Consider the following 27,511-nt stretch of genomic DNA (forward strand, 5'->3'; position numbering starts at 1 on the left):
TTTAAACTTTTCATAGATGCTGCGATTGAATCTATTTTGTTCCCAACAACCTTTTATGGACAGACCTGTCTCTCCACGCTGGGTCTTTATACTCCCTATCCCTGATGTCCACGCTAATCCAGCAAGGGGGAATTGTTATCCGTATTGTATTCCTACCCAGCAGGTTATTGTGTGGGGCACATTCTCTTCCAGCTATGGGTATGGCCATGTTGTCCATGCTGAGATCTAGGTCAAAGGTCCTATACTTGTGGGCCTTTCTCAGGGGTCAAGCTACACAGACTATGTCTCTTGAACCAGAAGCAAAATGTCATTTGAGCACTTTCCAAGAGGCTGTGTGTGTGCTTGACTGGCTGGTGTTTAGACTGTCTGTTCACCTTCAACAGTCAAGGGCGTGGTACTGGAACTTCAGGAGCATCAGGCTTTTCAAACAGGATCATGGGGGTAGAGAAGACTGCTAATTTGGAGAGAGTGGTCAGGAAAAGACATTCTGAGGAGGTGACATTTGAGCAGAGCCTTGAATGAGGTAAGGGGGTGAGTTGTGCAACTATCTGGGGATGACAGCTCCAGTGCAAAGACCTTGAGGCAGGAGCAAGCTTGGTATGTTCAAGGAATGGCAAGGAGGCCAGTGTGGCTGAAGCAGAATGAATGAGAGAGGGAGTGGTCGGAGGTGAGCTCAGAGAGGTAGCCAGGGATCAATTCACGAAGGGCATTGTGGGCTTTTAGATCTCATTCGCATGGGGAGCCACTCAAGGATGAGAGCAGGAGAGTGGCAGGATGTGATTTCCCTTTCAAAGGATACCTGGTCATGGTGCAGAGAGTACCTCTAGAGGGGGAAGCATGGAAGCAAGGAGACCAATTAGGCTACTGCAGAAATCCAGGCGAGGTAGGATGGTGGCATATATTACAGCAGAGTTTCTCATCCTCGGCACTATGGATAATTCTTTGTTGTGAAGGCCTGTCCTGTGTATTGTAGGATGTTTAGCAGCATCTATCTAATTGCGATAACCAAAAATGTTTCCAGAAGTTGCCAAGTGCCCCCTAGGGGGCGAAATCATCCCAGCTGAGAAGTGTCTGCAGCAGACTGACATGCAGGAGGAGAGAAGAGCTTGGGCTCCGGAGATATTTTGAAGCTGAGGCTGAAAAGATTGGCTGGTGGAATGGATGCCGATGGTGGAATGCAAGAAAAAGAAGACTGGAGAATGACCTCAATAGATAAATAAAATGTAGTCTATCCATACAATGGAATAATTCAGCTTTGAAAAGGAAGAAAATGCCGACAGCTGCCACAACATGGATGAACCTTGAAGACATTATGCCGAGTGAAGTAAGCCAGGCACGAGAGGACCAACGCCGTACGATTCCACTTATATGAGTTACCTAGCACGTCAAATAGAGACAGAAAGTAGAATAGTGGGTGCCAGGGGCTGGAGGGAGGGGGGAATGGGGAACTGTTTAATGGGTACAGAGTTTTAGATTTGGAAGAGGGAAAAGTTCTGGAGATCCATTATTGCAGAACAATGTGAATATTCTTTTTTTTTTTTTTTTTAAAGATTGGCCCCCGAGCTAACGTCTGCTGCCAATCTTCTTCTTTTTTCCTTTTATTTTCTTTCTCCCCAAAGCCCCCCAGTACATGGTTGTATATTCTAGCTGTAGGTCCTTCTGGTTGTGCTGTGTGGGATGCTGCCTCAGCATGGTTTTTTGTGGGTTTTTTAAAAGATTTTATTTTTCCTTTTTCTCCCAAAGCCCCCCGGTACAAAGTTGTGTATTTTCAGTTGTGGGTCCTTCTAGTTGTGGTATGTGGGATGCCGCCTCAGCATGGGTTGATGAGCTGTGCCATGTCTGCGCCCTGGATCTGAACCAGCAAAACCCTGGGCCGCCGAAGCTGAGTGCGTGAACTTAACCACTCGGCCACCGGCTGGCCCCGACAATGTGAACATTCTTAACATTGGTTAAGGCAGTAAATTTTCTGGCACATGTATTTTACCACAGTTAAAAATTAAATTAAATTTTAAAAAATATTGCATTAAGGGGCAGGCCCCGTGGCTGAGTGGTTAAGTTCGCACGCTCTGCTTCGGAGGTACGGGGTTTCGCCGGTTTGGATCCTGGGTGCAGACATGACACCACTCATCAGGCCATGCTGAGGCAGTGTCCCACATGCCACAACGAGAAGGACCCATAACTAAAAATATACAACTATGTACCTGCGGCCTGTGGGGAGAAAAAGGAAAAACAAAATCTTAAAAAATATATATATTGTATTAAATATATATATATATATAACAGTTTCTGGCCAGTAGGGTCTGCTTGATTCTCAGAATGTGGCAGCTGCTGCCAGAAGCTTCCTCTGGGCCATTGGCTCCCGAGTACAAGAGCACCTTCTCTTGGGATGTTTCCCTTAGGCTGCTGTTGAAAGAAAGTGCTGGTCAAACATAATGGCCCCTGGTACCGGCCACACAAAACTCTCCTTCAACATCAGTGCTCCACTCACCAACATGCTCCCTGCAGTTGTCTGTGGAAGGGTCAAACAATAAAGCGCCAGTGAGTCTAAGGGGAAATCTTTGGCACTTCTCTTCTATCCTCTGGATTTCACTTTCGCGTGTTCTGTGAAACTTGCATTTCATGACCGTGCAAATGCATTTCGCAATGTGACTTTCATTTTGCAACCACGGGTTTCAGCGAAGTCCCACGTCGGCCATCTTGCCTAGATAAACACACCAAGACACAGCGTGATTGAGGCGCTTTGTCGGACTTAATGCAACAAATTTCCTGAGAATAGGGAAAGCTGTGAGAATTGCAGTAGGAGGTCTTTTCATAACTGCCCTAAATGGAATCATCAAAGCATTGGAGTGTCACTGTCCCCCCAGGGAGCTGAAGACAGAAGAGGTGCTCCACTTGGGAAAGGCATTCCAGAATGTGGAGCCCAGCGGAAATCCATTCAAACACTGGACACCGCATTCTCCTACACCCCAGCCAAGCCGGGCAGCGTCTCATACCAGGAGAAACCACTTGTCGGAATCCATTTTTCACACCTCAAGGTGATGATTTGAAGCACTAAAAATATTTGCTTTGATTTTATTTATTTATTTATTTATTTATTTTCATGATGTTGAAGTGTCTTTTTTTTTAAGATTGGCACCTGGGCTAACAACTGTTGCCAATCTTCTTTTTTTTTTAAGGATTGGCACCTGGGCTAACAACTGTTGCCAATCTTTTTTTTCCCCCTGCTTTATCTCCCCAAACCCCCCTGTACACAGTTGTATATCTTAGTTGCTGGTGCTTCTAGTTGTGGGATGTGGGACGCCACCTCAACATGGCCTGATGAGCGGTGCCATGTCCGCGCCCAGGATCCGAACCCTGGGCCGCCGCAGCGGAGTGCGCGAACTTAACCACTCAGCCACAGAGCTGGCCCCTATTTATTTATTTTTTTGAGGATGATTAGCCCTGAGGTAACTACTGCCAATTCTCCTCTTTTTGCTGAGGAAGACTGGCCCTGAGCTAACATCTGTGCCCATCTTCCTCTACTTTATAGGCTATACTTTATAGCCTACCACAACATGGCTTGCCAAGTGGTGCCGTGTCTGCACCGGGGATCCGAATCGGCGAACCCCGGGCCATTGAAGAGGAACGTGCAAAATTAACCGCTGCGCCACCCGGCCGGCCCCTGCTTTGATTTTAAAATATAAGTCTATTTTGTTATTGTCAATCAGCTAAGACTTTTTTTGTTTTATTTTGAAATAATTATAGAGTCACAGGAAGTTGCAAAGAAGTGTATGGGGAGGTCCCCTGTACCTTTCATCCGGTTTCCTGTAATGGTTACATCTTACAAAATGGTAGTACAATATCAAAACCAGGAATGAGACATTTATACAATGTATGTGTGTAGTTCTGTCATTTTATCATATAGGTAGATTCCTGTAACCATCGAGTCAATCAAGATGGAACTATCCTATCGCCACAAAGATCTTTCTGGTTCTCTCCCTTTACAGTCACACCCACCTCCCTTTCCTCCACAATCCCTAAACCCTGGGCATCACTACTTTGTTCTCCATCTCTGTAATTTTGTCATTCCGATACTGTTGTAGAAATGCAATCATATAGAGTGTGACCTCCTGAAATTAGCTTTTTCACATCGCATAATGCCCTTGAGATCCGTCCAATTGTTGCATGTATCAATAGTTTGTTCCTTTTTGTCACTGAGAATTCTTTGGAATTCTATTCCATAGAATGGCTGTACTATGGTTTCTTTAACCATTTACCTCTTGGAAGATATTTTGCTTGTTTCCAGGTTTTGACTATCACAAATAAAGCTGCTATGAACATTCATGTACAAGTTTTTGTGCAGACATAAGGTCTCATTTCGCTGGGATAAATGCCCAGGAGGACAACTGCTGGGTCGCAGGGTAAGCGTATGTTTAATTTTTTTTTTATTAAGATTATGATAGATTACAACCTTGTGAGATTTCAGTTGTACATTATTGTTAGTCATGTTGTGGGTACACCACTTCACCCTTTGTGCCCTCCCCCACCCCCCCTTTTCCCTGGTAACCACCGATCAGTTCTCCTTGTCTATATGTTAACTTCCACCTATAAGTGGAGTCATATAGAGTTCGTCTTTCTCTGTCTGGCTTATTTTGCTTAACATAATACCGTCAAGGTCCATCCATGTTGATGCGAATGGAACAATTTGGTCCTTTTTTATGGCTGAGTAGTATTCCATTGTGTATATATACCATATCTTCTTTATCCAGTCGTCAGTTTCTGGGCATTTAGGTTGGTTCCACGTCTTGGCTATTGTAAATAATGCTGCGATGAACATAGGGGTGCATGTGATTCTTGGGATTGCTGATTTCAGGTTCTTAGGATAGATACCCAGTAGTGGGATAGCTGGGTCATAGGGTATTTCTATTTTTAACTTTTTGAGAAATCTCCATACTGTTTTCCTTAGTGGCTGCACTAGTTTGCATTCCCACCAACAATGTATGAGGGTTACCTTTTCACCACAGCCTCTCCAACATTTGTGACTCTTGGTTTTGGATATTTTTGCCAATCTAACGGGTGTAAGGTGATATCTTAGTGTAGTTTTGATTTGCATTTCCCTGATGATTAGTGATGATGAGCATCTTTTCATGTGTCTATTGGCCATACTTATATCTTCTTTGGAGAAATGTCTGTTCATGTCCTCAGCCCATTTTTTGATCGGGTTGTTTGTTTTTTTGTTGTTAAGCTGTGTGAGTTCTTTGTATATTATGGAGATTAATCCTTTGTCGGATAAGTAGCTCGTAAATATTTTTTCCCAATTAGTGGGCTGTTTTTTTGTTTCAATCCTCTTTTCCCTCGCCTTGAAGAAACTCTTTAGTCTGATGAAGTCCCATTTGTTTATTCTATTGTTTCCCTCATCTGAGGGGTTATGGTGTCCGAAAAGATTCTTTTGAAACTGATGTCAAAGAGTGCACTGCCTATATTCTCTTCTAGAAGACTTATTGTTCAGGCCTAATCTTTAGGTCTTTGATCCATTTTGAGTTTATTTTGGTGAATGGTGAGAAAGAATGGTCAATTTTCATTCTTTTACATGTGGCTTTCCAGTTTTCCCAGCACCATTTGTTGAAGAGACTTTCTTTTCTCCATTGTAGGCCTTCAGCTCCTTTGTCAAAGATTAGCTGTCCATAGATGTATGGTTTTATCTCTGGGCTTTCAATTCTGTTCCATTGATCTGTGCACCTGTTTTTGTACCAGCACCATGCTGTTTTGATTACTGTGGCTTTGTAGTATACTTTGAAGTCAGGGATTGTGATGCCTCCCGCTTTGTTCTTCTTTCTCAGGATTGCTTTAGCAATTCGGGGTCTTTTGTTGCCCCATATGAATTTTAGGATTCTTTGTTCAATTTCTGTAAAGAATGTCCTTGGGATCTGATTGGGATAGCATTGAACCTGTAGATTGCTTTAGGTAGTATGGACATTTTAACTATGTTTATTCTTCCAATCCATGTGCATGGAATGTCTTTCCATCTCTTTATGTCGTCGTCAATTTCTTTCAAGAAAGTCTTGTAGTTTTCATTGTATAAATCTTTCACTTCCTTGGTTAAATTTATCCCAAGGTATTTTATTCTTTTCGTTGTGATTGTGAATGGGATTGAGTTCTTGAGTCCTTTTTCTGTTAGTCCATTGTTAGTGTATAGAAATGCTACTGATTTATGTATGTTGATTTTATACCCTGCAACTTTGCTGTAGCTGTTGATTGTTTCTAATAGTTTTCCTAAGGATTCTTTGGGGTTTTCTATATATAAGATCATGTCATCTGCAAACAGCGAGAGTTTTACTTCTTCATTGCCTATTTGGATTCCTTTTATTTCTTTTTCCTGCCGAATTGCTCTGGCCAACACCTCCAGTACTATGTTGAATAAGAGTGGTGAAAGTGGGCACCCTTGTCTTGTTCCTGTCCTCAGAGGGATGGCTTTCAGTTTTTGTCCGTTGAGTATGATGTTGGCTGTGGGTTTGTCATATATGGCCTTTATTATGTTGAGGTACTTTCCTTCTATACCCATTTTATTGAGAGTTTTTATCATAAATGGGTGTTGGATCTTGTCGAATGCTTTCTCTGCATCTATTGAGATGATCATGTGGTTTTTGTTTTTCATTTTGTTAATGTAGTGTATCACGTTGATTGACTTGCGGATGTTGAACCATCCCTGTCTCCCTGGTATAAATCCCACTTGATCATGGTGTATAATCTTTTTGATGTATTGCTGTATTCGGTTTGCCAGAATTTTGTTGAGGATTTTTGCATCTATGTTCATCAGTGATATCGGCCTGTAGTTTTCCTTCTTTGTATTGTCCTTGTCAGGTTTGAGGATCAGAGTGATGTTGGCTTCATAGAATATGTTAGGGAGTACTCCATCTTCCTCAATTTTCTGGAATAGTTTGAGAAGGATAGGTATTAAATCTTCTTTGAATGTTTGGTAGAATTCTCCAGAGAAGCCATCTGGTCCTGGACTCTTATTTTTGGGGAGGTTTTTGATTACTGTTTCTATTTCTTTACTTGTGATTGGCCTATTCAGATTCTCCATTTCTTCCTGGTTCAGTTTGGGAAGGTTGTAAGAGTCTAGGAATTTGTCCATTTTTTCTAGGTTGTTCAATTTGTTGGCATATAGTTTTTCATAGTATTCTCTTATGATCCCTTGTATTTCTTTGGTATCTGTTGTGATTTCTCCTCTCTCATTCCTAATTTTATTTATTTGAGATTTCTCTCTTCTTTTCTTGGTGAGTCTGGCTAAGGGTTTGTCGATTTTGTTAATTTTTTCGAAGAACCAACTCTTTGTTTCATTGATCCTTTCTACTGTCTTTTTTGTTTCATTATTGTTTATTTCTGCTCTTGTTTTTATTATTTCCCTCCTTCTACTGACTCTGGGCTTTGTTTGTTCTTCTTTTTCTAGTTCTGTTAGGTGCGTTTGAAGTTGCTTATGTGAGCTTTTTCTTGTTTAGTGAGGTGAGCCTGTATTGCAATGAATTTCCCTCTTAGGACTGCCTTTGCTGCATCCCAAATGATTTGGTATGACGTGTTCTCATTTTCATTTGTCTCCAGATAATATTTGATTTCTTCTTTAATTTCTTCAATAATCCATTGTTTGTTCAGTAGCGTGTTGTTTAGTCTCCACATTTTTGCACTTTTCTCTGCTTTATTCTTGTAGTTGATTTCTAGTTTCATAGCATTATGATCAGAAAAGATGCTTGATATTATTTCAACTCTCTTGCATTTATTGATGCTTGCTTTGTTTCCCAAAACATGGTCTATCCTTGAGAATGTTCCATGCGCACTTGAGAAGAATGTGTAACCTGCTGTTTTTGGATGAAGTGTTATATATATATCTATTAAGTCCATCTGGTCTAACTTTTCATTTAATTCTATAATTTCCTTGTTGATTTTCTGTCTGGATGTTCTATCCATTGGTGTTAATGGTGTGTTGAGGTCCCCTATTATTGTATTGTTGTTGATGTCTTCTTTTAGTTCTGTTAAGAGTTGCTTTACAAATTTTGGTGCTCCTGTGTTGGGTGCGTATATATTTATAAGTGTTATGTCTTCTTGGTGGAGAGTCCCTTTTATCATTATATACTGTCCCTCTTTGTCTTTCTTTATCTGTTTTGCTTTGAAGTCTACTTTGTCTGATATTAGTATAGCGACACCTGCTTTCTTTTGTTCATTATTAGCTTGGAGTATTGTCTTCCATCCCTTCATTCTGAGTCTGTGTTTGTCTTTGGGGCTGAGGTGTGTTTCCTGGAGGCAGCATATTGTTGGGTCTTGTTCTTTGATCCATCCTGCCACTCTGTGTCTTTTGATTGGGGAGTTCAATCCATTTACATTTAGAGTGATTATTGAAATGTGGGGGCCTACCACTGCCATTTTATGTCTTGTTTTCTGGTTCTCTTCAATTTCCTTTGTTTCTCATCCCATGGTTTAGTCTGTTCTGATGGAGAGCTGCTACTCTCTGTTGTTGTCCTTCTACTTATCTCCTCTGCTCTTGGTTTTGTAGCCCCTTTCCTTTTTTTGATTTTTCAGGAATGAGGGTTTTCCTGAGCATTTCTTGAAGAGGAGGTTTTGTGGCAATGAATTCCCTTAATTTTTGTTTATCTGGGAAAGTTTTTATTTCTCCATCGTATTTGAAGGATATTTTTGCTGGGTAGAGAATTCTCGGCTGCAGGTTTTTGTCCTTCAGATTTTTGAATATATCGTTCCACTCTCTTCTAGCCTGTAAAGTTTCTGCTGAGAAATCTGCTGATAGCCTGATCGGGGTCCCTTTGTAGGTTAATTTCTTCTGCCTGGCTGCCCTTAGTATTCTCTCCTTGTCATTGACTTTTTTTTTTTTTAAAGATTTTATTTTTTCCTTTTTCTCCCCAAAGCCCCCCGGTACATAGTTGTGTATTCTTCGTTGTGGGTTCCTCTAGTTGTGGCATGTGGGACGCTGCCTCAGCGTGGTCTGACGAGCAGTGCCATGTCCGCGCCCAGGATTCGAACCGACGAAACACTGGGCCGCCTGCAGCGGAGCACGCGAACTTAACCACTCGGCCATGGGGCCAGCCCTCCTTGTCATTGACTTTTGCCAGTTTCACTACTATATGCCTCGGGGTTGGTCTTCTTGCATTGATAAAGTTCGGAGATCTATTGGCTTCTGTCACATGAAGTTCCATCTCTCTCCCCAGGTTTGGGAAGTTCTCAGCCATTATTTCTTTGAACAGGCCTTCTGCCCCCTTCTCATTCTCTTCTCCCTCTGGTATACCTATAATCCTTACATTGCATCTCCTAACTGCATCAGATAATTCTCGGAGAGTTTCTTCATTTCTTTTTAGTCTTAGTTCTCTCTCCTCCTCCTCTGCCTGCAGCATTTCTATATTCCTATCTTCCAAATTGCTAATTCTTTCCTCCATATTATCGGCCCTACTGTTCAGTGCGTCTAGATTCTTCTTAATCTCTTCTATTGTGTTCTTCATTTCCAGTATTTATGTTTGGTTCTTCTTTATTGTATCGAACTCTTTTGTGACATAGCTCCTGAACTCGTTGAGTTGTCTATCTGAATTCTCTTTTAACTCATTGAGTTTTTTAATGATGGCTGTTTTGAAGTCATCATCATTTAGGTTATATATTTCATTGTCTTTGGGATTGTTTTCTGTGTATTTGTCATTTTGCTTCTGTTCTGGAGATTTAATATATTTTTTCATATTGCTTGATGGTGTAGATTTGTGCCTCCGCATAGAGATAGAGTTTAGTTACTGCTTCCACTTGTTTCTACTTGTGTGGTGGGGGGACAGCTGTTTGTACTGCACCAACCAGGAACCCTATCAGCTGTTGCTAACTGGGCCTGGGCCCCTCCTCGTAGTCACAGTGGTCCTGTGGGTTCCCTCTTCAGCTGTGGGGGCCGTCACGGGGGGCTTCAGGCTGCTGGTGCCTACTGTTGCAGGCCACCTAGATGTGCTCCCTCCTTAGGGTCTGCAGTGGTGTTATGGGCTTTCCCTGCGGCCAGGGGCAGGATCACTTATATTTGCAGCTCTGTCACTGTCGGTGACCGCAAAATCTCACTTGTCCACTATGGGTCACAGCAGAGCTATGGGCATCTTCTGCAGTCTGTGGTTAGCTCGCCTAGCTATGTTACTTTTGTCCCAGGGTCTTCCAGCCTTGTGGTTGCTGGGTGGGTGCTCTCTACTAGTGCTGTGCAGAGGCTATTGCTGAGGCTGCTGTGAGACTGTAGAGTTTCCCCCAGGCCACAGAGCCGGATCGCTGGAACTCTACCCAGCCCCAATCCTCTCCTCTAGGATCTCAGGGAGCCCCTTGCCCTGTCTGGGGTATAGCCGGAGACCTTGCGTTCAGTGGTAGCTGGCCGGCTGCTGCCCTGCCTAGGATTCGACGTTGTGGATGCCGGGCAGGGCCTCTCTGCTACCCACCCAGCCCCAGTCCTCTCCCAGGAGATCTCCGGTAGCCCCGAGCCCCGCCCAGGCGAAAGCCCGGTCAGTGGGGCCGGCGGGTCACCGCCCCGTTTGGGATTCTCTCCGGGAGCCTCCTGGTGTTGTGGATGCTGGGAAGAGCCTCTCCGCTAATGGTGGGTAAGGGTTTTCCCCACCGCCTCTGGTGTGTAACTCTGGAGCTTCCCTCCAGGCTTAGGTGTAATTGCGGGGGGCTTAGGTAGGGCTCTGGTCACCTGTTTCCACCGTTACTCCTCTGGTGTGCGCTCCCTCCTGCCCTTGGTGTGTGGCGATGTTCTGGGGGGGTCCGCTGTAAGAAAGTCACTTGCAGGTACTAGGCTGTTCGGGGGTTGGGGTCGGAGAGTTTTCACCTATCTCCACCTCCTCCCGGAGGGAAGTCCGTCCGCCTTCCGATGTATAGCAGCGTGGGTCTCTCAGGTGTCCTGAGATGCTATATGGATATCCTTTGTTAAGCGATGAATGTCCAATTAGTTGTAGATTCGAAGGGGAAGAGACAAAGAAGACTACTCATGCCGCCATCTTGGATCTTCTCATGTTGTATGTTTAATTTTTAAAGAAACTGCCAAACTTTTCCAGAGCAGCTGGGCCATTTCACATTCCCACCAGCAATCTATGAGGGATCCAGTTTCTCCATATCCTTGTTAGCAATTGGTGTTGTCACTATTTTTATCTTAGCCCTTCTTTTTCTTTTTTTTTTAAAGACTGGCACCTGAGTTAACAACTGTTGCCAAACTTTCTTTTTTTTCCTGCTTTTTCTCCCCAAATCCCCCCAGTACATAGCTGTACATTATTAGTTGTGGGTCCTTCTGGTTGTGACATGTGGGATGCAGCCTCAGTATGGCCTGATGAGCAGTGCCATGTCCACGCCCAGGATCTGAACCAGTGAAACCCTGGGCCACCGAAGCGGAGTGCATGAACTTAACCACTCGACCACGGGGCCAGCCCCTATCTTAGCCCTTCTGATAGGAGTGTGGTGATGTCACATGCTGGTCTTAAATTGAATCGCCCTAATGGCTACTGATGTCAAACATCTTTTCATGTGCTCACTTGCCATCCATATGTCCTCTTTGGTGAAGTGTCTCTTTATGGCTTGCCCATTGTGTATTTGGAGTGTTTGATTTTTTAAAGGTTGAATTTTGAGAGTTCTTTATAGAGTCTGGATAGGAATATATCAATTCATATATGTGGTATATCCATACAGTGGAATATTACTCAGCCATAAAAAGGAATGAGGCACTGATATAGGCTACAACATGAATGAACCTTGAAAACTATGCTAAGTTAAAGGAGTGGGACACAAAAGGCCACATATTGTGGATTCCATTTATCTTAAATGTCCAGAAAAAATCCATAGAAATTTGTCCAAATGTCTATGTCCACATCCATAGAGACAGAAATTAGATTAGTGGTTGCCAGGGGCTAGTGGAGGGGGGAATAGGGATTGACTGCTAATGGGCAAAGGGTTTCTTTTTGGGGTGATGGGATAGATAATGGTGGTGGTTGTACAACTCTGTGAATATATTAAAAACCAAAAAAATTGTACCTTGAGCTTGTTCAGGATCTCTCAGAGAGGGGTTATGGATGAGAAGGCCTAAGGCTCCCCTCCACTTGCCAGGCATGCTTTGCCATGGGCAAATAACTGGATCTGGCCAATGAGACTTGAAAGGATGTCTGTTGGGAATTTTCTGGGAAAGTCTTCCTAGCTTTTAAAATAGGACATAGGATGGAGACGTTCCGCCTTTTCTGGCTCTGAACATTGCCGTATGTGTGAGATACTCAGAACTGAGGCCGCCATCTTGAGCCATGAGGGAAGCCAGCCGAGAGGAGGGGCCACCTTGCTGATGATGGCAGAGTAGACTGATGGGAAGGACCTGGGTCCCTAATGATGTCATTCCACTGAATGAACCAATCCTGAAATGGCTTTACCTCTGGACTTCTTGTTAAGTGAGGTAAAAACTCCCCTTTCTGAATGGCTTTGATTGTGTTTTCCATTACTTGCAGCCCAAAACACCATAACTGAGAGAGTATCAAATGCTGCTGAGATATCAAGTGATACAAGGACAATGCAGAAACTGCAGTTGCCCCCTGCATCTGCTCTCCCTTCTCACACAGTAATAGAATTCTTAGCTGGGCTATGGCTGTGAGAAGTTCTAGCCATGAGATATGAGCAGAAGGATTGTGGGTGTGCCTGTTAGGGGAAGGGGCAAGCCCTTCATTCCTCCCTTCTTTCTCTTTTCATTGGCTGTCATGGACTGAATGTGTCCCTCCAAAATAATCTTGAAGCCCTAACCCCCATGTGACTGTATATGGATAAGGTTAAATGAAGTCATAAGGGTGGGGCCCTGATCCCATAGGATTAGTGTCCTTATAAAAAGATAGAGAGTGCTCTCCCCCCACACGTGAGGACACAGTGAGAAAGTGGCCATCTGCAAGCCAGGAAGAGGGTCTCACCAGGAACCAAACCCTGCTAGAACCTTGATCTTGAACTTTCCAGCCTCCAGAACTGTGAGAAAATGAATTTTTGTTGTTTAAGCCGCCCAGTCAGTGGTATTCTGTGACAGCAGCCAGAGCTAAGTGATACCCTGGCTGAAATAAACGCACGAGGGCGGAGGCTGGAGCAGCCATCTCAGATCGTGAGAAGGAAGCCCTGTGTTGAGGACGGCAGAGCAACAAGAGAGAAGAGATCTGGCTCCTCAGTAGTCGTGACTGTCATACCATTTCTAGATCTCCTGCCAGGACTCGGAGGTAGATACTGTTTGGATATTCGGATATCGTTTAAGCCTCTGTTAGTTTCTGGTGCATCACTCTCTCCTCCTCCCCTCTATGGGAGGGACACACTTTCCCTGCCTCACTGATGGATAACAGGCTTGACCATGTGACTTGCTTTAGACGATGAAATGAGCAGATGGGATGTATGCCACACCCAAGCAGCAGTTTTAAATGTGCCTGCATGGTTTGGCCGGGTCTTTGGGGTTTCTGCCTTCCTCTACAGGAGGAGCATGCCCCAGGGGACTGCTGCTCCTTTAGCCTGGGTCCTGGAATGAGAGGCACACAGAGCGGACCTGAACCCAACCCACGGCCTGAAGTAGAGCTAGCACAGCCGATGTGCAGAACCACGGGAAAGGAACTGTTGCTGTAAGCCATTGCCATCTGGGGGATGTGTGTTATGCACGTCAACACAGCAAGGACTATGCATATGGGTTCTCTTGGTTACATTATCAGAGCTCAGGGGATAAAACAAGGGATGAAAGCTGTCCCTTGAATCTCATGACATGGAGGTCTCTGGTGACCTTAGGAAGACTTGCCTCAGTGGAGTAGAGAGGACCGAAGGCAGACTGGAGCAAGTTGAGCCGTGAGTGAGAGGTAAGGAGATGGAGATGTGTGTGCAGGCAACTCTTTGGAGAAGTTTGGCTGCGATGGGAGGAGAGAGGTGGGCCACTAGCTGGAGGGGGAAGAGGAATCCAGTGGCAGCCGTGGAGATGTGCGGCTCACATCTCCCGCGGAGACAGAACCTGCTGATGAGCCATGAGGAATGCCGTCAGGGGACAGACTCCAAGGTGTAGCCCCTTCCAGGTCTACTGCAGCATCGGAGCCAAGGCCACACTATCCCCAGCATCCCTGGGCCAGTGACAGATCTCCGGAGGGATACCAGGGCCTGGCCATTTCCACCCTAAGGACCCACCAGACACAGGTTGAAAGGATTTTCTCTTGGTTGCTTTTAATGACAGAGACCAGGGTATGCTTAGAAGCCCTTCGCGAAGAATCCAGTTGGGAAAGAGCAGCTGAACATGGAAGAGAGAAGATGTGCAGATGGAGAGAGGGAGGTCCCTGGAAAGGCAGAGGGAGACGGGATGTGGACCATGGGGGAGTGGTTCCTCAGGCCAGGGGAGGAGGGAAGAGGCAGGAGAAAGGAGGGATGGGTGCAGGCCCATGAGGACGTATAGGTTTGGGAGCAGGGTGATGGCAGACTTCCCATCACCGTTTTCTTTTTCTGAGAAGTGGGAAGCAAGATCAGGCCCGAGGGTCAGGAAACTGAGTCCCGCAGGGCACACGGGCTGTGTCTCTGTCTTCCTCTCTTGGCTTCAGTCTTCCCACCTGCACCATAAACAGCTCAGGCTAGACCCCAGGTCCCCAAACTCATTTAATCCTCAGGAGCTTTTCAAAAATATACTTTCGGGGGCCCCCATCCCTGAACTGCTGGATCGGAATCTTGGGGGCAGAAGTGGTGGGAGCAGGAATCTGTATATATTTTAGAAGTGCTCCCAGGGGTGATGTGGATGCACAGCCAGGTTTGGAAGCACCTGGTGGGGTCTCTTGGGGGCCCCTCCAGCTCCGAAAATCTGTGGTTCCAGTTGGAAGGTGGGAAATTCCAGTACTGCATTTTATTGATGCTACAAACCACAGAATAAGCCACATGCCACTTCTTGTCACCTATAACTACAAAAGCCCAAAAGATACCAGAACTTAAGAGGAGCCACAGAAAGGCAAAATCAGCAGCAAAATAAGTGGCCCTGCCTCTGTGGGAAGCCCACGGCACACACTCTTGACTCCAGAGACCGTGTTTCCAAAACCCCAGGTGGGATGTGGGTCAGGACATGAGCAGGGGACCCCCCTGGGCAACAGGACGAAGGGCTGGATCAGGGCTGTCCTAGGAGATCAGGGATGCTTGGCTGCCCTGCAAAGGGGTGGAGACCTGTCCTGGGCTCTCTGAAACCTGAGCCCTGGGGGAGGAGGAGAAGGAGGAGGGGCTCCCTGGCCCTGAGAGTCCCAGCCGGCCCCCCACTGCCGTAGCTCCTCCTCTGCCTGGGTATCCCTTCTTTGCGGCAGTTCCAGACGCGCAGGCCACCTCCACCCTCCCTTTGCCTCCCTCTGCCCCTAAGGTCGGGTGGGCACAGGCTGGGGCCACCAGCCAGCTCCATGGACAGGGACTTTGCTTCTGCTCACCTTCCAGCTTTGGGAAGAAAAGAAGAAAGGTCTGTGTTGATTTCCATTTGGGGGATCCTTCCCCCTCCTAAACTTTTAGAGGCAGAAAAAGTGATTTGACTTTGGATTGACTGTAGAAGAAGGGACAGAAAGAGCCCAGAACATTCCCCCAGGTATGAATCCTTCACTTTTGCTGATGTGTGTGTGTGTGTGTGTGTGTGTGTGGAGAGAGAGAGAGAGAGAGAGAGATAGAGAGAGAGAGAGAGGGAAAGAAAGAAAGAAAATATGACAAGTTTTCCAGGGCTCAGATGTGGAATCGTCCTTGATGATCTCCCGGGCCCCTTCTGACTGCTTCATTCTATGATTCTGCAGCCCTAAACTTCATTCAGTCATTCAACAAACATTTCCTGAATATCCACCCTGTGCCAGGTGCTACAGCTGAATAAGATCTGGTCCCTGCTCTTGAGGGTCCACAGTCTAGATGGGGAGACAGTAATAATAACAGCTACCTCACTTATGGTGGGTCAGGCACCATTTTATAAATTATAACATTTTATAAATGTTAGCTCATTTCATCTAGCAATGGTTGTTAGAGGTAAGTGTATTACTAAGGCCATTTTACAGATGAGCACAGTAAGGCTGAGAGAGGTGAGCTCAAACAGCTAGCAGGTGGTGGAGCTGATGTTTCTAACCACTGTGTTTTGCTGCCTGCCCCACACTGTGAAGAGACAGTTCAGGGCAGAGGTGCACTGAGCAGGGCGGGGAGGGAGAATGAGAGCTTTAGAGAGCCACAGTTCATGGAGGGAAGGGCCTGGTTAAGCCTCATTTTGGCCAAGGTTCCCAGGAAGTGAGGCAGGAGCTGGCTTGGGGGCCAATCCTGGAGCTGGAGGTGAGGCAGGCTCCACAAGGCCCAATGAGAGATCTTGGGGCAGCTGGGACTTGAGGTCAGTGGGGGTCTGGATCAAGGGTCCTTCTTGGGGCTGGCCCAGTGTTGTAGCAGTTAAGTTCGGGGTGCTCCACTTCGGGAGCCCCAGGTTCACAGGTTCAGATCCTGGGCATGGATCTATACCACCATTCATCAGCCGTGCTGAGGGGGCAACCCACATACAAAATAGAGGAAGGTTGGCACAGATGTTAGCTCAGAGCTAATCTTCCTCGGCAAAAAAAAAAAAAAAAAAGGTGGGGGAGTCCTTCTCCCTCACTCCTGGGCCAGAGTGGCAGGAGAGAGTTGGGGGGACTTGAGGATTCCCAGCCAGGTTCCCTGGAAGCTGTGTGTCCCCATACTCACATAGTGGGGTCTGACCTGACCTGGGGGGCAAGTCTGAGATTTGAACCCAGTAGCCTGAGAGGTGGGTAGCCCCAAGGGCTTGGAGACAGAGGCAGGCCCAGATCACTATGCATCCTCTCAGCAAAGACTGGACCCTGGCTTCCCCCTCCTCACAGCTCTCTACTCCCATCTCCCAGCTGTCCCCAAGTTAGGCACAGCGAAGACAAAAGCTGATTATTCCACTGGGGGCTGTACTGGGGCCCCATGAATGGGGTATTGAAAACCCTGTGCCCACATCCAGATAGGTTTTCATCTTCTCCCCAACCAGACTTTGTATGCCAGGACCGAGGCAAAGCCAGGGAGAGATGGGTGTGTATGTGTGTGTGAGTGTGTGTTCGGGCTGGGAGGGGCACTCATGTCCCCGGGCACCTCACTCTCAATATATCCCAAACAGAATCATCCTCTAAACCAGCCCCCCATCTCCCCGCCACCTCCAATCATCGTCCACACACTCTGCATCAGACTCCCGCTGGAAGTCTGCCCAGAAGGGGATGTGGGCGTGTTTCTGGGATGCTGGCTATGCCGTGAATGTTCCCTGAGATTTATGCACTTATGATTTATGCACTTTTTGGTTTGTATACCTTAATCCAAAATTTTAAAAAAAAATCTTCAAGGGCTTCCCACCCCTAAAGGGCAGAGCATCCCGAATGGCATTTACTTTCCCAGCCCTTCATTTTTGCATATTCCTGAGTCATGGGAACTATATTTCCTTGATTTTTTTCTTCAAATTGACTCATTTCTTCTGATTTAAATTAACTTTAAAGGGAAACTTTATATTGCTCCAAATAAATAGAAAACCAGAATGCTTTGCCATAAATAGAAGTCATTGTAAAAAAAAATAAATGAAAAGAGTAAATGTCCATCTCCCCCTAAAATTATGTGAGTTGCCCCCAGTGGCACCAACACCAGGCTTTGGGATGTGCTGCCCTGGAGGATAAACTTGGAGCCCTTAGCACAGCCTTGAGGGCCTGTGTTGGTTTGGGCCAAGACAACCTTCCAACATCATCCCCCACCACTTGCTTTCACACACTCTTTGCTTCAGCCAAACCTAATTCCTCAGAAGTTTCCCTGCCCCCGTCTCCTGTCTTCCTGGTCTCCCAGCTGTTGCCCCCGCTGCTGCCTCCACTCAGAATGCCAAACCCATCCGGAAATGTCACTTCCCCCTGAATCTATCGCTGGGCCCTTCCAGCTGGAAGAAGTGACTTGAGATCTTGAATTCCAGATGTTCCAGCTGTGACTCCTCCAGGGCCCCTTGATGGGACCATCTGAAAGGTCGTCCACCAGCTGGACGCCAAAGGAAGCAGAGATGTGCATTGGTTCCCAGCTGGATGAGAAGAGCAGGGGGTGGAGGCCAGGAGACGGGAGCACCACCCCTCCCCTCCTCCCCCCAGCCCTCTCCTTCCTCTTCCTCTTGCCGCTGGGTGAGTGCTCTCCCCCTCACCTGTCCCTCCCCTTTCTGGCTTTCAGTCTCCCCAGCTGTAAATTATGGTGGGAGGTGGTCTGTAAATGAGGTGGCTTCCAGCATTCTTTCCAGCTCTGACAACTAACCAGGGATGATGAAAGCCAAGGGTCTGAGTTGGGGGAGGGGAGGGCTCGATCCTGGAAGTGAGGGCTCAATGTTCGCAGGGTATGGGCGGTTAGAGGACACTGGAAATAGGGAAGGAGGGAAGGGGGTGGCCTCCCCAATGGCTGTTGGAAAGGCAGCTGGTAGAACAGATGGAATCCATGACTATCCTAACTTAAGAAAGAAGAAACTGAGTCTTGGTTTTTTCGTCTGTAAAATGGGTACACTAGTACACGCCTCAGAGTGCTATTGTAAGAATGCTATGAGGCAATGGATGTGAAAGTGCACAAGGGAGGGGCTATTCCGGGGTTTTCATTTTCCCATGCTAGGCCAGCTTCCCTGTTTCCTCCCCACCTCTCAGGTCATGTGCTCTACCCTTTGTTTGCTGCGTGGCCTTCAGCAAGTTGCCTAACCTCACTACACCTGAAGTTCCCCCATCTGTAAAATCCTACCTCCCTCATAAGTGGCCCCAAGGATTAAGTGAGCCAGGCCACATAAAGCAATGAGCACAGTGCTGGGCATATGCGTACATGAGAGCTGAAGCAAGAGGACTTACATAGGGAAATCTTTTGGGGGAAGTCATAATGAATCCCAAAGGCAATTTACACACTTAAGGCAGAGATCCTGAGCATCTGCTGAGTCACAGGCTCTGGGCAGGGGGCCGTGGGGGACACCCAGATGAGACATGCATGGCCCACATCACCAGGCAGAAGGCTCGGAAAGGGGCATGTATATGGTGCCCAGGGATTCAGAGGGAATAGAGACCACTTCCAGCTGAGGCTTCCCAGAGGAGGGGCCTCCACGCTGGGGCTGGAAGGACCCGCAGGGCTGTAAGGAGCAGGGAGAGCCAGAACGGTTCAAGCAGAGAAGACTGCAGGGTTAAAGACTTGGAGACAAGATTGATGGGAGATTAAGAAGTAAGGTAAGGCTGCTCAGAAGATACCAGAAGGCTCTGTAGAGAAAGCTCAGGGTCTAGGACTCCTGCAGGAAATGGGGAGCTTTTGAGGAAATTAGCAGTAGAGTGGGATGAACAGATCCATGTCTCAGGCAGACCTCTCCGGTGGCCCACGGCCCAGTGGGCAAGGGGTGAAGAAAGGCAAATTAGGACAGTCAGGGAAAGAGAAGATGGGGCTTCAGGGAAACACGGGTAGTGAAGAGGAGTGGGACAATGGTGAGGACCATGGCGGGAGGGGAGGCTGTGTTCCTGGGGCCAGGCAGCCAGGGGAGGGGGCAGAGGGGCCAATGCTCTTCCTCACTCTGTTCCAGCCAGCGCCCTACAGCTTACTCCACTGCCCTTTCCAGGTAGGTGCCCCTGGCCCTCTGTCCCTCCCCCAGCCCTGCCCCTCAGGTAGGTACTCAGATGCTCAGACAGAAGAGCTCAGGGAGTAATGACTACGTAGTGCTCCAGTACCCTAGATACCCCCAAAGGGGTGGCACCAGTCTCCCCATTTTACAGAAAGGGAGGAACAAGGCCGAGAAGGGTCTGTTCCCAAAGCTCCCATGGTTTCATGGCAAGGTGAGCATCCTGTAGGTTGGGCCCGGTCATCCCCCTGGTGCCAGATCAACCCTCTCCACAGAGCTAAGGCTGGTGGGGGGCCCGAGCCGGTGCCAGGGGCGCCTGGAGGTCCTGCATGGCGGCTCCTGGGGCAGTGTCTGCGACGATGACTGGGACGTGGTGGACGCTAATGTGGTGTGTCGTCAGCTGGGCTGTGGTCCGGCGCTGCCGGTGCCTCGGCCCCTCGCCTTTGGCCAGGGTCGAGGCCCCATCCTGCTGGACAACATTGAATGCCGAGGGCAGGAAGCTGCGCTGAGCGAGTGCGGCAGCAGAGGCTGGGGCGTCCACAACTGCTTTCACTATGAGGACGTGGCTGTCTTGTGCGATGGTGAGCAGAGGCCTGTGACCCAGGAGGGCAGACAGACTGTGGCAGGCAGCAGGGCTGTAGGCTAGATAAACGAAGGGACTTCCCAGCATTAAGACTGTTCCACGCAGAAGACCAAGCCAGTGGCTGCATTGCATGATGCTGGGGAAGAGCTTCAGCTGGGCTGTCAGGAGTCCTGGGCCCCAGTGGTGCTTCTGGCTCATTGTGTGATCTCAGCCGAGAACCAGTATTGCTGCTTCCATGTGGGGTCTTGACTGTTCCAGCAGAGCCCTCTCTCCATTTTTAAAACCAGATGATTGGGGTAAACCCTGGCCATAAGGTTCACTTGGTATAGAGCTAACTCAGAAATCTCTGAGAGGCTTTGACTTGAGAGCAGTAGTTCCGGTTTTCAAGAAAATCCCCTGCAAGGATCATTAAAACACAGATTGTGGCCCCATCCCAGAGTTTCTGATTCTGCAGGTCTGGGATGGCACCTGAGAGTTTGTATTTCTAACAAGTTCTCAAGTGACGTGATGCTGCTTTAAGGACTCAAAGAACTCCTCTAAACCAAACTCCTCGAAAGCTACTGCTGCCAGGACTCCTCTCATACCCCAGGGTTCCTGGCTTTGACCCTTTGTGTGGCCAGAGGCCCTGAGGGGCAGGTACCTTAGGGGTCCATGCCCTGCCCCTCACACACCCGTGGGAATGAGGATGGAGAACAGAAAGATCCATGCATCTCCTCCCTTCTACCCTGCTTCCTTCCCAGAATTTTTGCCCACGCAGACCCCAACAAGGAAAGTGTTAACCAGTAAGGCACCCTCTACAACTTCCCAGAATGGGAAAGGTAAGTAAGGGCGATGTGGGGGACCACCGGGGTCTGGGGAAAGGGACCCAGGGAGGAGTTCCCCGCCCCTCCCCTCGTGGGAGGAAGAGAGGGATTACCGATGGGCCAGTTTGGTCATTGCCCCTCCCCACCCTGCCCTCTGCAGCCCCTGAGGCCCAGCATGGTCTGGATGGGGAAAGAGGATTCATTCCTGTGGGATGATTTAAAAAAGCACAAGGTCGGAGAAAGTGAGAGAGGTGGGGACTGGAGCTTAATCTAACGGGAGAGTCAGATATGCACAGAAATGCTGATAATGATGTAGAACGAGAAAATGAAAACTACCCTAAAAGAGAGACAGGTCAAAAGGCAAGGAAGAGCAGAGGAGGAAGAGGGTCGCATCCGTCAGAGATCAGGGAGGGCTTCCTGGAGGAAAAGTTGCCCCATTGAAATAGTAAATGAGGAAGCCATACATCCTAGACGGTTAGGAGAGCATCGACACGGGCATACGCGGAGGGTTGGTTTTAGGTAGGAAGTGACACAGTCAAAGCCGATCTGTCCCCTGATCCCACAAACCACCCCCAATCTGAACTGCGAGGAGGTAGTGCCCTGGGGAAAGTGGGTGAGCAGCTCCTCCTGGGTTTTAGGTCCCGGGGCACCGTGCACCATGGGTACATGGAGGGCCTGGGGCATTTTGGAAGTGTTGAGTTAGACGCACTTTTGGAGGAGATGGGAGGCAGAGCCCTGTGGGAGACGCTCCCTGACCCCGTCACCAGGTGAGGGCAGCGTGCGCCTGGTGGGGGGCGCGGGCCCGTGTCAGGGCCGAGTGGAGATCCTCCATGGCGGCCTGTGGGGCACCGTGTGTGACGACGACTGGGGGCTACCGGACGCGGCCGTAGTCTGCCGCCAGCTGGGCTGCGGGGCCGCTCTGGCCGCCACCACCAACGCCTTCTTCGGCTATGGCACGGGGCACATCCTGCTGGACAACGTGCACTGCGAGGGCGGCGAGCCCCGCTTGGCCGCCTGCCTGAGCCTGGGCTGGGGCGTGCACAACTGCGGCCACCACGAGGACGCCGGCGCGCTCTGCGCAGGTGCGAGCTCTGGGGGCGGGTGGCTGCCCTGGTGCTTCCCAGAGCTCTCCAGGAAGGTCCCAAATTACTTTTAATGTCTCGGTACTGCTTTAGAAATGCCTCAGAAAATCCCAGTACTCTGTGGTAAGCTCCACAGCTATGGAATACTGCAGTATTGCTCTGCCAATACTCCAGAATTATCTAGCCGTACCCCAAGAATGCTTCCGGAATTTTCCAGCAATTTCTAAGTACTCTTCATCGGGTACTTCAGAGTAAAGTAATAGTAGTCTAGAATTGCCCCAGAGATACTCTACAATTCTTTCACTGTAGCCCCGGTATGTCCCCAGAATTACCCAGCACAGCCCTTTCTAACACTGCTGCTCTCGTAAACGTATTTCCCCGCACCTAGCCCCTCTGTCATTTGGAGAAGTTTTCTGAGCAATAGGAATAATAGGGCCAATAACGGCACTTCACAGATGAATGTCGCTCCGCAGGATGTAAAGTGCTTGCCCGTGCCACAGAGCAAACCAGGGACAATCATCCCCAGTTTAGATGGGAAAGCTGAGGCCCAGCAAGGCAGAGCCTTACCTGCCCGTGGTCACACAGTGAGCCCTGGCCAAGCCATGGCTAACCTTGCTGCATGGTCTCTGGCATGCCCCTTGCCCTTTCTAGTCCTGTTTTCTCTGTAAGATAGGGATAATAAGTCTTGTTCCGCAAGCATAACCCTCCCTCGTTGGCAAGGCCTTCTCTCTCTCTCCATCTTGGACACACACTTGGCTTCTGAGAACACTGGAGAGAAATGAAAGCATGTCTGCATAAGCCCTATATAAGCTGTGAAGTGCACACCTGTGCAGCACGAGTAAATTACAACCACTGTCAAAGTAGGGAGACCTCCTTGGACCCCAGCTGGGGCTGAGCCCCCAGCTCTGGAAAGAAAACCTGTTGTTTTCTCCAGAGAGACCCTCCCATCCTTCCCTGCAGCCCAGGGCTGACTAGGAACCAGAGCCTGGGCCTCTGACCCTGCTCCCTTCCCTCTTGCTCTAGTCCTGGGCCTCCCGACTCTCGCAGCACTGCCACCCTCAGCCACCAGAGAGGACTGGGCCTGGCACACACAGCCAGAGGGTAAGGAGGCTGGAAGGGTAGGGGCAAGGTGGGTGGAACTGGGAATTGGGAAGGCTGTTCTGGATCCCCAGGGAGGGGGGGCCTGACTAGCGGAGCAGGACTTTGGGCCAGATGGTAAAGAGGTGGGTGAGAGAACAGATGGGCAGATGGAGCAAGGATGAAATCCAGAGCTCTGAAAAGTTCAGCAGGGTGGGAGGAGGTAGGAAGAGATTTCTTCAGAGCTCTGAAGTAGAATTTGAATTGGTGCTGAGGTTGGAAATCGAGAAGCCTTGTGAGATGGCTGAGATAAACGGTGAATGAAGGAATTAGGTTGGAATTAGGGATCCAAGTATCATTAGGATTGAAATTAGGATGATGGCTGGAAATAGGATTCGGTTCATTCCTGCCGTTTCTGAGGACCCCCATCACACCAAGCAACATGGTGACTCTAGGATGGAGGCTCAGTGTGGGGTGCAGGTGTGGTACAGCTGGGGATCTCAGGAGGCGCCCCTGTGCCCTGCTGCAGGCCGGAAGGCCTCCTTGTTCCCTTCAAATATTCTAGATGTCCTGTCTCCGCAGCTACAGGAGTTGGTGCCCTGCCTTCCAGGGAGACGGCACTGTTCACCACACCTGCCTGGGCCTTGGGGAAGAAAAGTAAGTGGCAGAGCCTGGGTTCCACAGCGGGGTGGGAAAGGCTGGGGCTGGGACTCTGCCCCAGAGCTGGCAGCCCCAGCCCAGACCCTCGGCCGCGGGCCTGTGCGCCCCGCAGGCAGGCGGCTGCGGCTGGTGGGCGGCCCGGGCCCGTGCCGCGGCCGCGTGGAGGTGATGTACGCCGGGGGCTGGGGCACCGTCTGCGACGATGACTGGGACTTCGCGGATGCGCGCGTGGCATGCCGCGAGGCGGGCTGCGGGCCTGCGCTGGGCGCCACAGGCCTGGGCCACTTCGGCTACGGCCGCGGCCCTGTGCTGCTGGACAACGTGGGCTGCACCGGCACGGAGGCCCGCCTGGGCGACTGCTTCCACCTGGGCTGGGGCCAGCACAACTGCGGCCACCACGAGGACGCGGGCGCGCTCTGCTCAGGTGAGGCCGCGGCGGGACCGCACAGAAACGTTAACTGCAGCCTGGGCGGGGCCCGTCTGCCTCAGAGGAGTGGGCGGGGCCACGCGGAGGCACGTACTGCGGCGCGGGCGGCGTAAGGCAGGATCTGAGAAATGGGCGTGGCCGCGCGCAGGCGCGTACTGAGACCTGGGCGGGGCGAGGCAGGCTCTGAAGAATGGGCGGGGCCGCGCGGCGCTCTGCCGCACTGTAGCGTGAGCCGGGCGGAACAGGACGCAGTCCGCAGAGAGAGGCGGAGCCCGACCATTGACGCGCCCTGCGGCTGCGCAGCGTGGGCGGGGCCGGGAACGGAGAGCCAGCTGCAGGGAGAGGGTGGGGCGGGGCCTCGGGAGGGCGCGCGCTCTGCGGCAGTGACGGGCGGAGTCCGAGGGGAGAGAGCGAAGGCCCGGGATAGAGTGCGAAAGTCTTTACAGGGCGGGGCCGCGGCACTTGTGCTTTGCCGAGTCAAGGACGCGCAAAGCTCTAAGAGGCAGAGACGGTTGATTAGCTTTCGGGGAGCAAGCGTCTGACCTTTGGGAGGAATCAATGGAAAGGGACGTTTGCAGAGTCGGACACATTTTTAAATGCTTCTCTTCACTAATTGGTGTGGGAATTAACATCTTCACCCTCGTGTGGTGCCCCGGACCACAAAGGGGTAGGCCACAAAGGGTTCTGCTCTGGGTCCCACGGTGAAAGAAACAACCCCATTTCTGATCCAAGGGGCAGAGAGCAGTTCTTCAGGGTCCTGTGAGGCCCCTCTGTCCCTAGGTCAGGCTTCCCTTGGGAAGGTAGGAGGTGACCTGGCCTCAAGGAACATGTTCCCCAGTGTGACAGCCACTTCTGTTTCTTTGTCCTGCTGAGCCAGGCCCAGAGGAGCTAGGACTGCAAGTCCAGCAGGACGGTTCTGAGACCACCTGGGTGCCCACTCCTCGGCCCAGAGACGGTAGGTGCCCACAGGCCCCAGGAGGAAGGCAGAGGCATTAGGATGTGAAGGACCAGCGTTGAGGGAGGTCACAGCCTGGGGTAACGCAGCTCGCCAGATCCTGGAACCTTTGTCCTTTTATGCTAATCTCAGACCTTATTAATAGGGGTAGGGTGTCCAGAAAGAGGGAAGTGGATTTTAAGCTAGACCAATCTAGAGATTTCTAGAGATGAGACCAAAATGAGGGGATGGGGCTTCTGTCCTGAGGAGAGAAATGAAAGAATTCACTCTAACCCAGGAAGTCCAGAGGGCGAGGGGAGACAATGACTTGCAGGGGAAATAATCACAATCTCCAGAGATCGGCCCTGGGGCTGAAGTTCTGGGATTATGAACAGAGGACTAAGGGGGAGCAGATATGAAGCACTCTGCATGCACACAGCACCCCACAAAGTCTTTTACACGTTCCTCCAGTCCAGAGACTGAGTCTGGACTGATGCCCATTCTATTTTAATCTCATTCGTCTGCCCTCCTCCAGTGGCTCCCAGGGTGGTGCTCTGTCTCAGGCCACCGCCCTTTGCCTCCTTTATCTACCCCTTCCCTGGCCTAGCTTGGGAGTGGCCTGGCATGGGTCAGCCCCTTCCAGCCCCAGGCCTTGTCCTCCCACAGGGCACCTACGCCTGGCCAATGGAGCCCACCGATGCGAGGGGCGTGTAGAACTTTTCCTAGGGCAGCAATGGGGCACTGTTTGTGATGATGCTTGGGACCTGCGGGCAGCCAGTGTCCTGTGCCGCCAGCTGGGCTGTGGCCAGGCCCTGGCAGCTCCTGGCGAGGCCCACTTTGGCCCAGGCCGAGGCCCCATCCTCCTGGACAATGTCAAGTGCCGTGGGGACGAGAGTGCCCTTCTGCTCTGCTCTCATATCCGCTGGGATGCCCACAACTGTGACCACAGCGAGGATGCCAGTGTCCTGTGCCGGCCATTGTGACCCAGCCTGCTCTGCAGACCACCTCTTCTGGGAGCCTACTGTGGCCTGCCCCTCTTCCTCCAGGAAGCCCTCCTCCTGTGACAACTGCAGTTCACTCTGCCCTTCCCTCCCTTGCCTGGGTGAGAGCCTGCTCAGACAGTGTGGTCCTGTATAGAGGAGGCTGGCTCTACTCCATCAACTTACTGTGTGACCTCACCTGTCATCAGCTATTGTAGGCCCAATTCAATGAAAGCTCCCACTTTCTGCTCAGCCAAAACAGAAAACGAGGGAAGGGAATGATTCCTAATTCTCCTCCTTGGTGGGGCTCCTGTTACAGCACCTCGACCCTGCCTTCCTAGACCTCGGTCCAAGAGATTCGGGAGCCCTCCGTAAATGGATTCCCTCCCTTCCCCCTACCCATCTTGGGATCTTCAAGAAGAGGGAAGGCAGGAGAGGCCTACGGCTCTTACCTTGGACTGCCTGAGCCTGCAGAAGAACCTGGGTCCTTGCCCTGGCCTGCTCCATGAGGGCCCAGACTCAGATGGTGCTTGGCTGGACAAGGGGACTGGAGGGGCCAAGACAGGGACAGCGGCCCCTCCCTGCAGCTAGAACAGCATCTCTGATTTATGCTGCCCCCACCACAGAGCCTCCACTTTGCACTAGCAAAGAACCCTGGGGGCCTGTAGCCACCCGTTCATAGGTGCCAAGTCAATAAAGCATTGTCCCCCCGTCTTTTAACTGAGGTCGGTGTTTGGGCACAAGTGCATCGTTTGTGGCAGCAGGAAAGACTCTGGTTAGGACTTGCTGGAGGAAAAGGCTTGGAGGTGGAGGGTGGTTCAAGAACACAGTCAGAGAGCTCTCAGCAGGCCCACACATCCTGGAAATGCTGACTCGCAGTGTCAGGCCTGGAAGGCCCCTAGAGGTCCCCTAGCCCATCCCCGCTTGCCTTTTGCACATAGAGAAATCTGGGTTCTGCAAAAGGAAGGGGTGTGCTCAAGGTCACATGGCAAGGTGCCGGAGTCACTAGAAGAGAAAAATCGATAGGAGGCAGAAAGGGATTTGAGGAAGAGCAAAGCAGCTTTGGGGCTTCCCCACAGGCTGCTCCTGGGGCACCTCACCTGGAGCTCCAGGGGCAGAGGGAAGTGGGGGATCCTGCCAGAGCCTCTCTCAGCCCCAGGGCGGGGGACTTGCCAGTAGCAACTCTCTAGGTCCAGCCTCTGCCCTCCAGGTCCAGCGTACAGGCTTTGTACTAATTTCCTATAGCTGCTGTACCAAATTACCACAAATATAGTGGCTTAAAACGACACAAACTTATCCTACAGTTCTCGAGGTCACTAGTCTGAAATGGGTCCTGGGCTAAATTCAAGGTCTCGGCAGGGCGGTGTTCCTTCTGGAGGATTT

General features: G+C 49.9%; 1 protein-coding gene across 3 annotated transcripts; it reads left to right on the forward strand.

The window, feature by feature from the left end:
• The first annotated feature begins 1,075 nt into the window (after positions 1-1,075).
• On the forward strand, positions 1,076-26,842 carry SSC4D (scavenger receptor cysteine rich family member with 4 domains). 3 transcript variants are annotated; one of them, XM_070566409.1, is made up of 15 exons: positions 1,076-1,324; positions 2,865-3,035; positions 4,286-4,400; positions 12,182-12,415; positions 15,418-15,562; positions 17,939-18,137; positions 19,547-19,582; positions 19,858-20,163; positions 20,906-20,983; positions 21,736-22,050; positions 23,074-23,151; positions 23,710-23,784; positions 23,900-24,211; positions 25,092-25,169; positions 25,815-26,842. In XM_070566409.1, exons 6-15 carry the CDS (start codon positions 17,972-17,974, stop codon positions 26,129-26,131), a joined length of 1,761 nt encoding a protein of 586 aa, XP_070422510.1. In that variant the 5' UTR covers positions 1,076-1,324; positions 2,865-3,035; positions 4,286-4,400; positions 12,182-12,415; positions 15,418-15,562; positions 17,939-17,971; the 3' UTR covers positions 26,132-26,842. The 3 variants fall into 3 exon arrangements, with proteins under 3 accessions (XP_070422510.1, XP_070422509.1, XP_070422511.1); XM_070566410.1 differs by lacking the exons at positions 1,076-1,324; positions 2,865-3,035; positions 4,286-4,400; positions 12,182-12,415 and adding exons at positions 13,000-13,211; positions 13,459-13,601; positions 13,762-13,829; positions 14,195-15,042; XM_070566408.1 differs by lacking the exon at positions 1,076-1,324 and having other exon boundaries at positions 2,678-3,035.
• The last annotated feature ends 669 nt before the right edge of the window (positions 26,843-27,511 follow it).

The sequence above is a fragment of the Equus przewalskii genome, chromosome 12 (genome assembly GCF_037783145.1).
Source record: "Equus przewalskii isolate Varuska chromosome 12, EquPr2, whole genome shotgun sequence".
In the NCBI taxonomy this organism is placed as follows: Eukaryota; Metazoa; Chordata; class Mammalia; order Perissodactyla; family Equidae; genus Equus; species Equus przewalskii.

What these genes read in the sequence shown, in the direction of transcription:
- SSC4D (XM_070566409.1), top strand. Translation starts at nt 17,972, where the DNA reads ATGGGACCATCTGAAAGGTCGTCCACCAGCTGGACGCCAAAGGAAGCA. An exon ending in AACTTCCCAGAATGGGAAAG is followed by an intron (nt 20,984 to 21,735) that starts GTAAGTAAGGGC and finishes CCCCGTCACCAG; the next exon opens with GTGAGGGCAGCGTGCGCCTG. An exon ending in CTGGCACACACAGCCAGAGG is followed by an intron (nt 23,152 to 23,709) that starts GTAAGGAGGCTG and finishes CTGTCTCCGCAG; the next exon opens with CTACAGGAGTTGGTGCCCTG.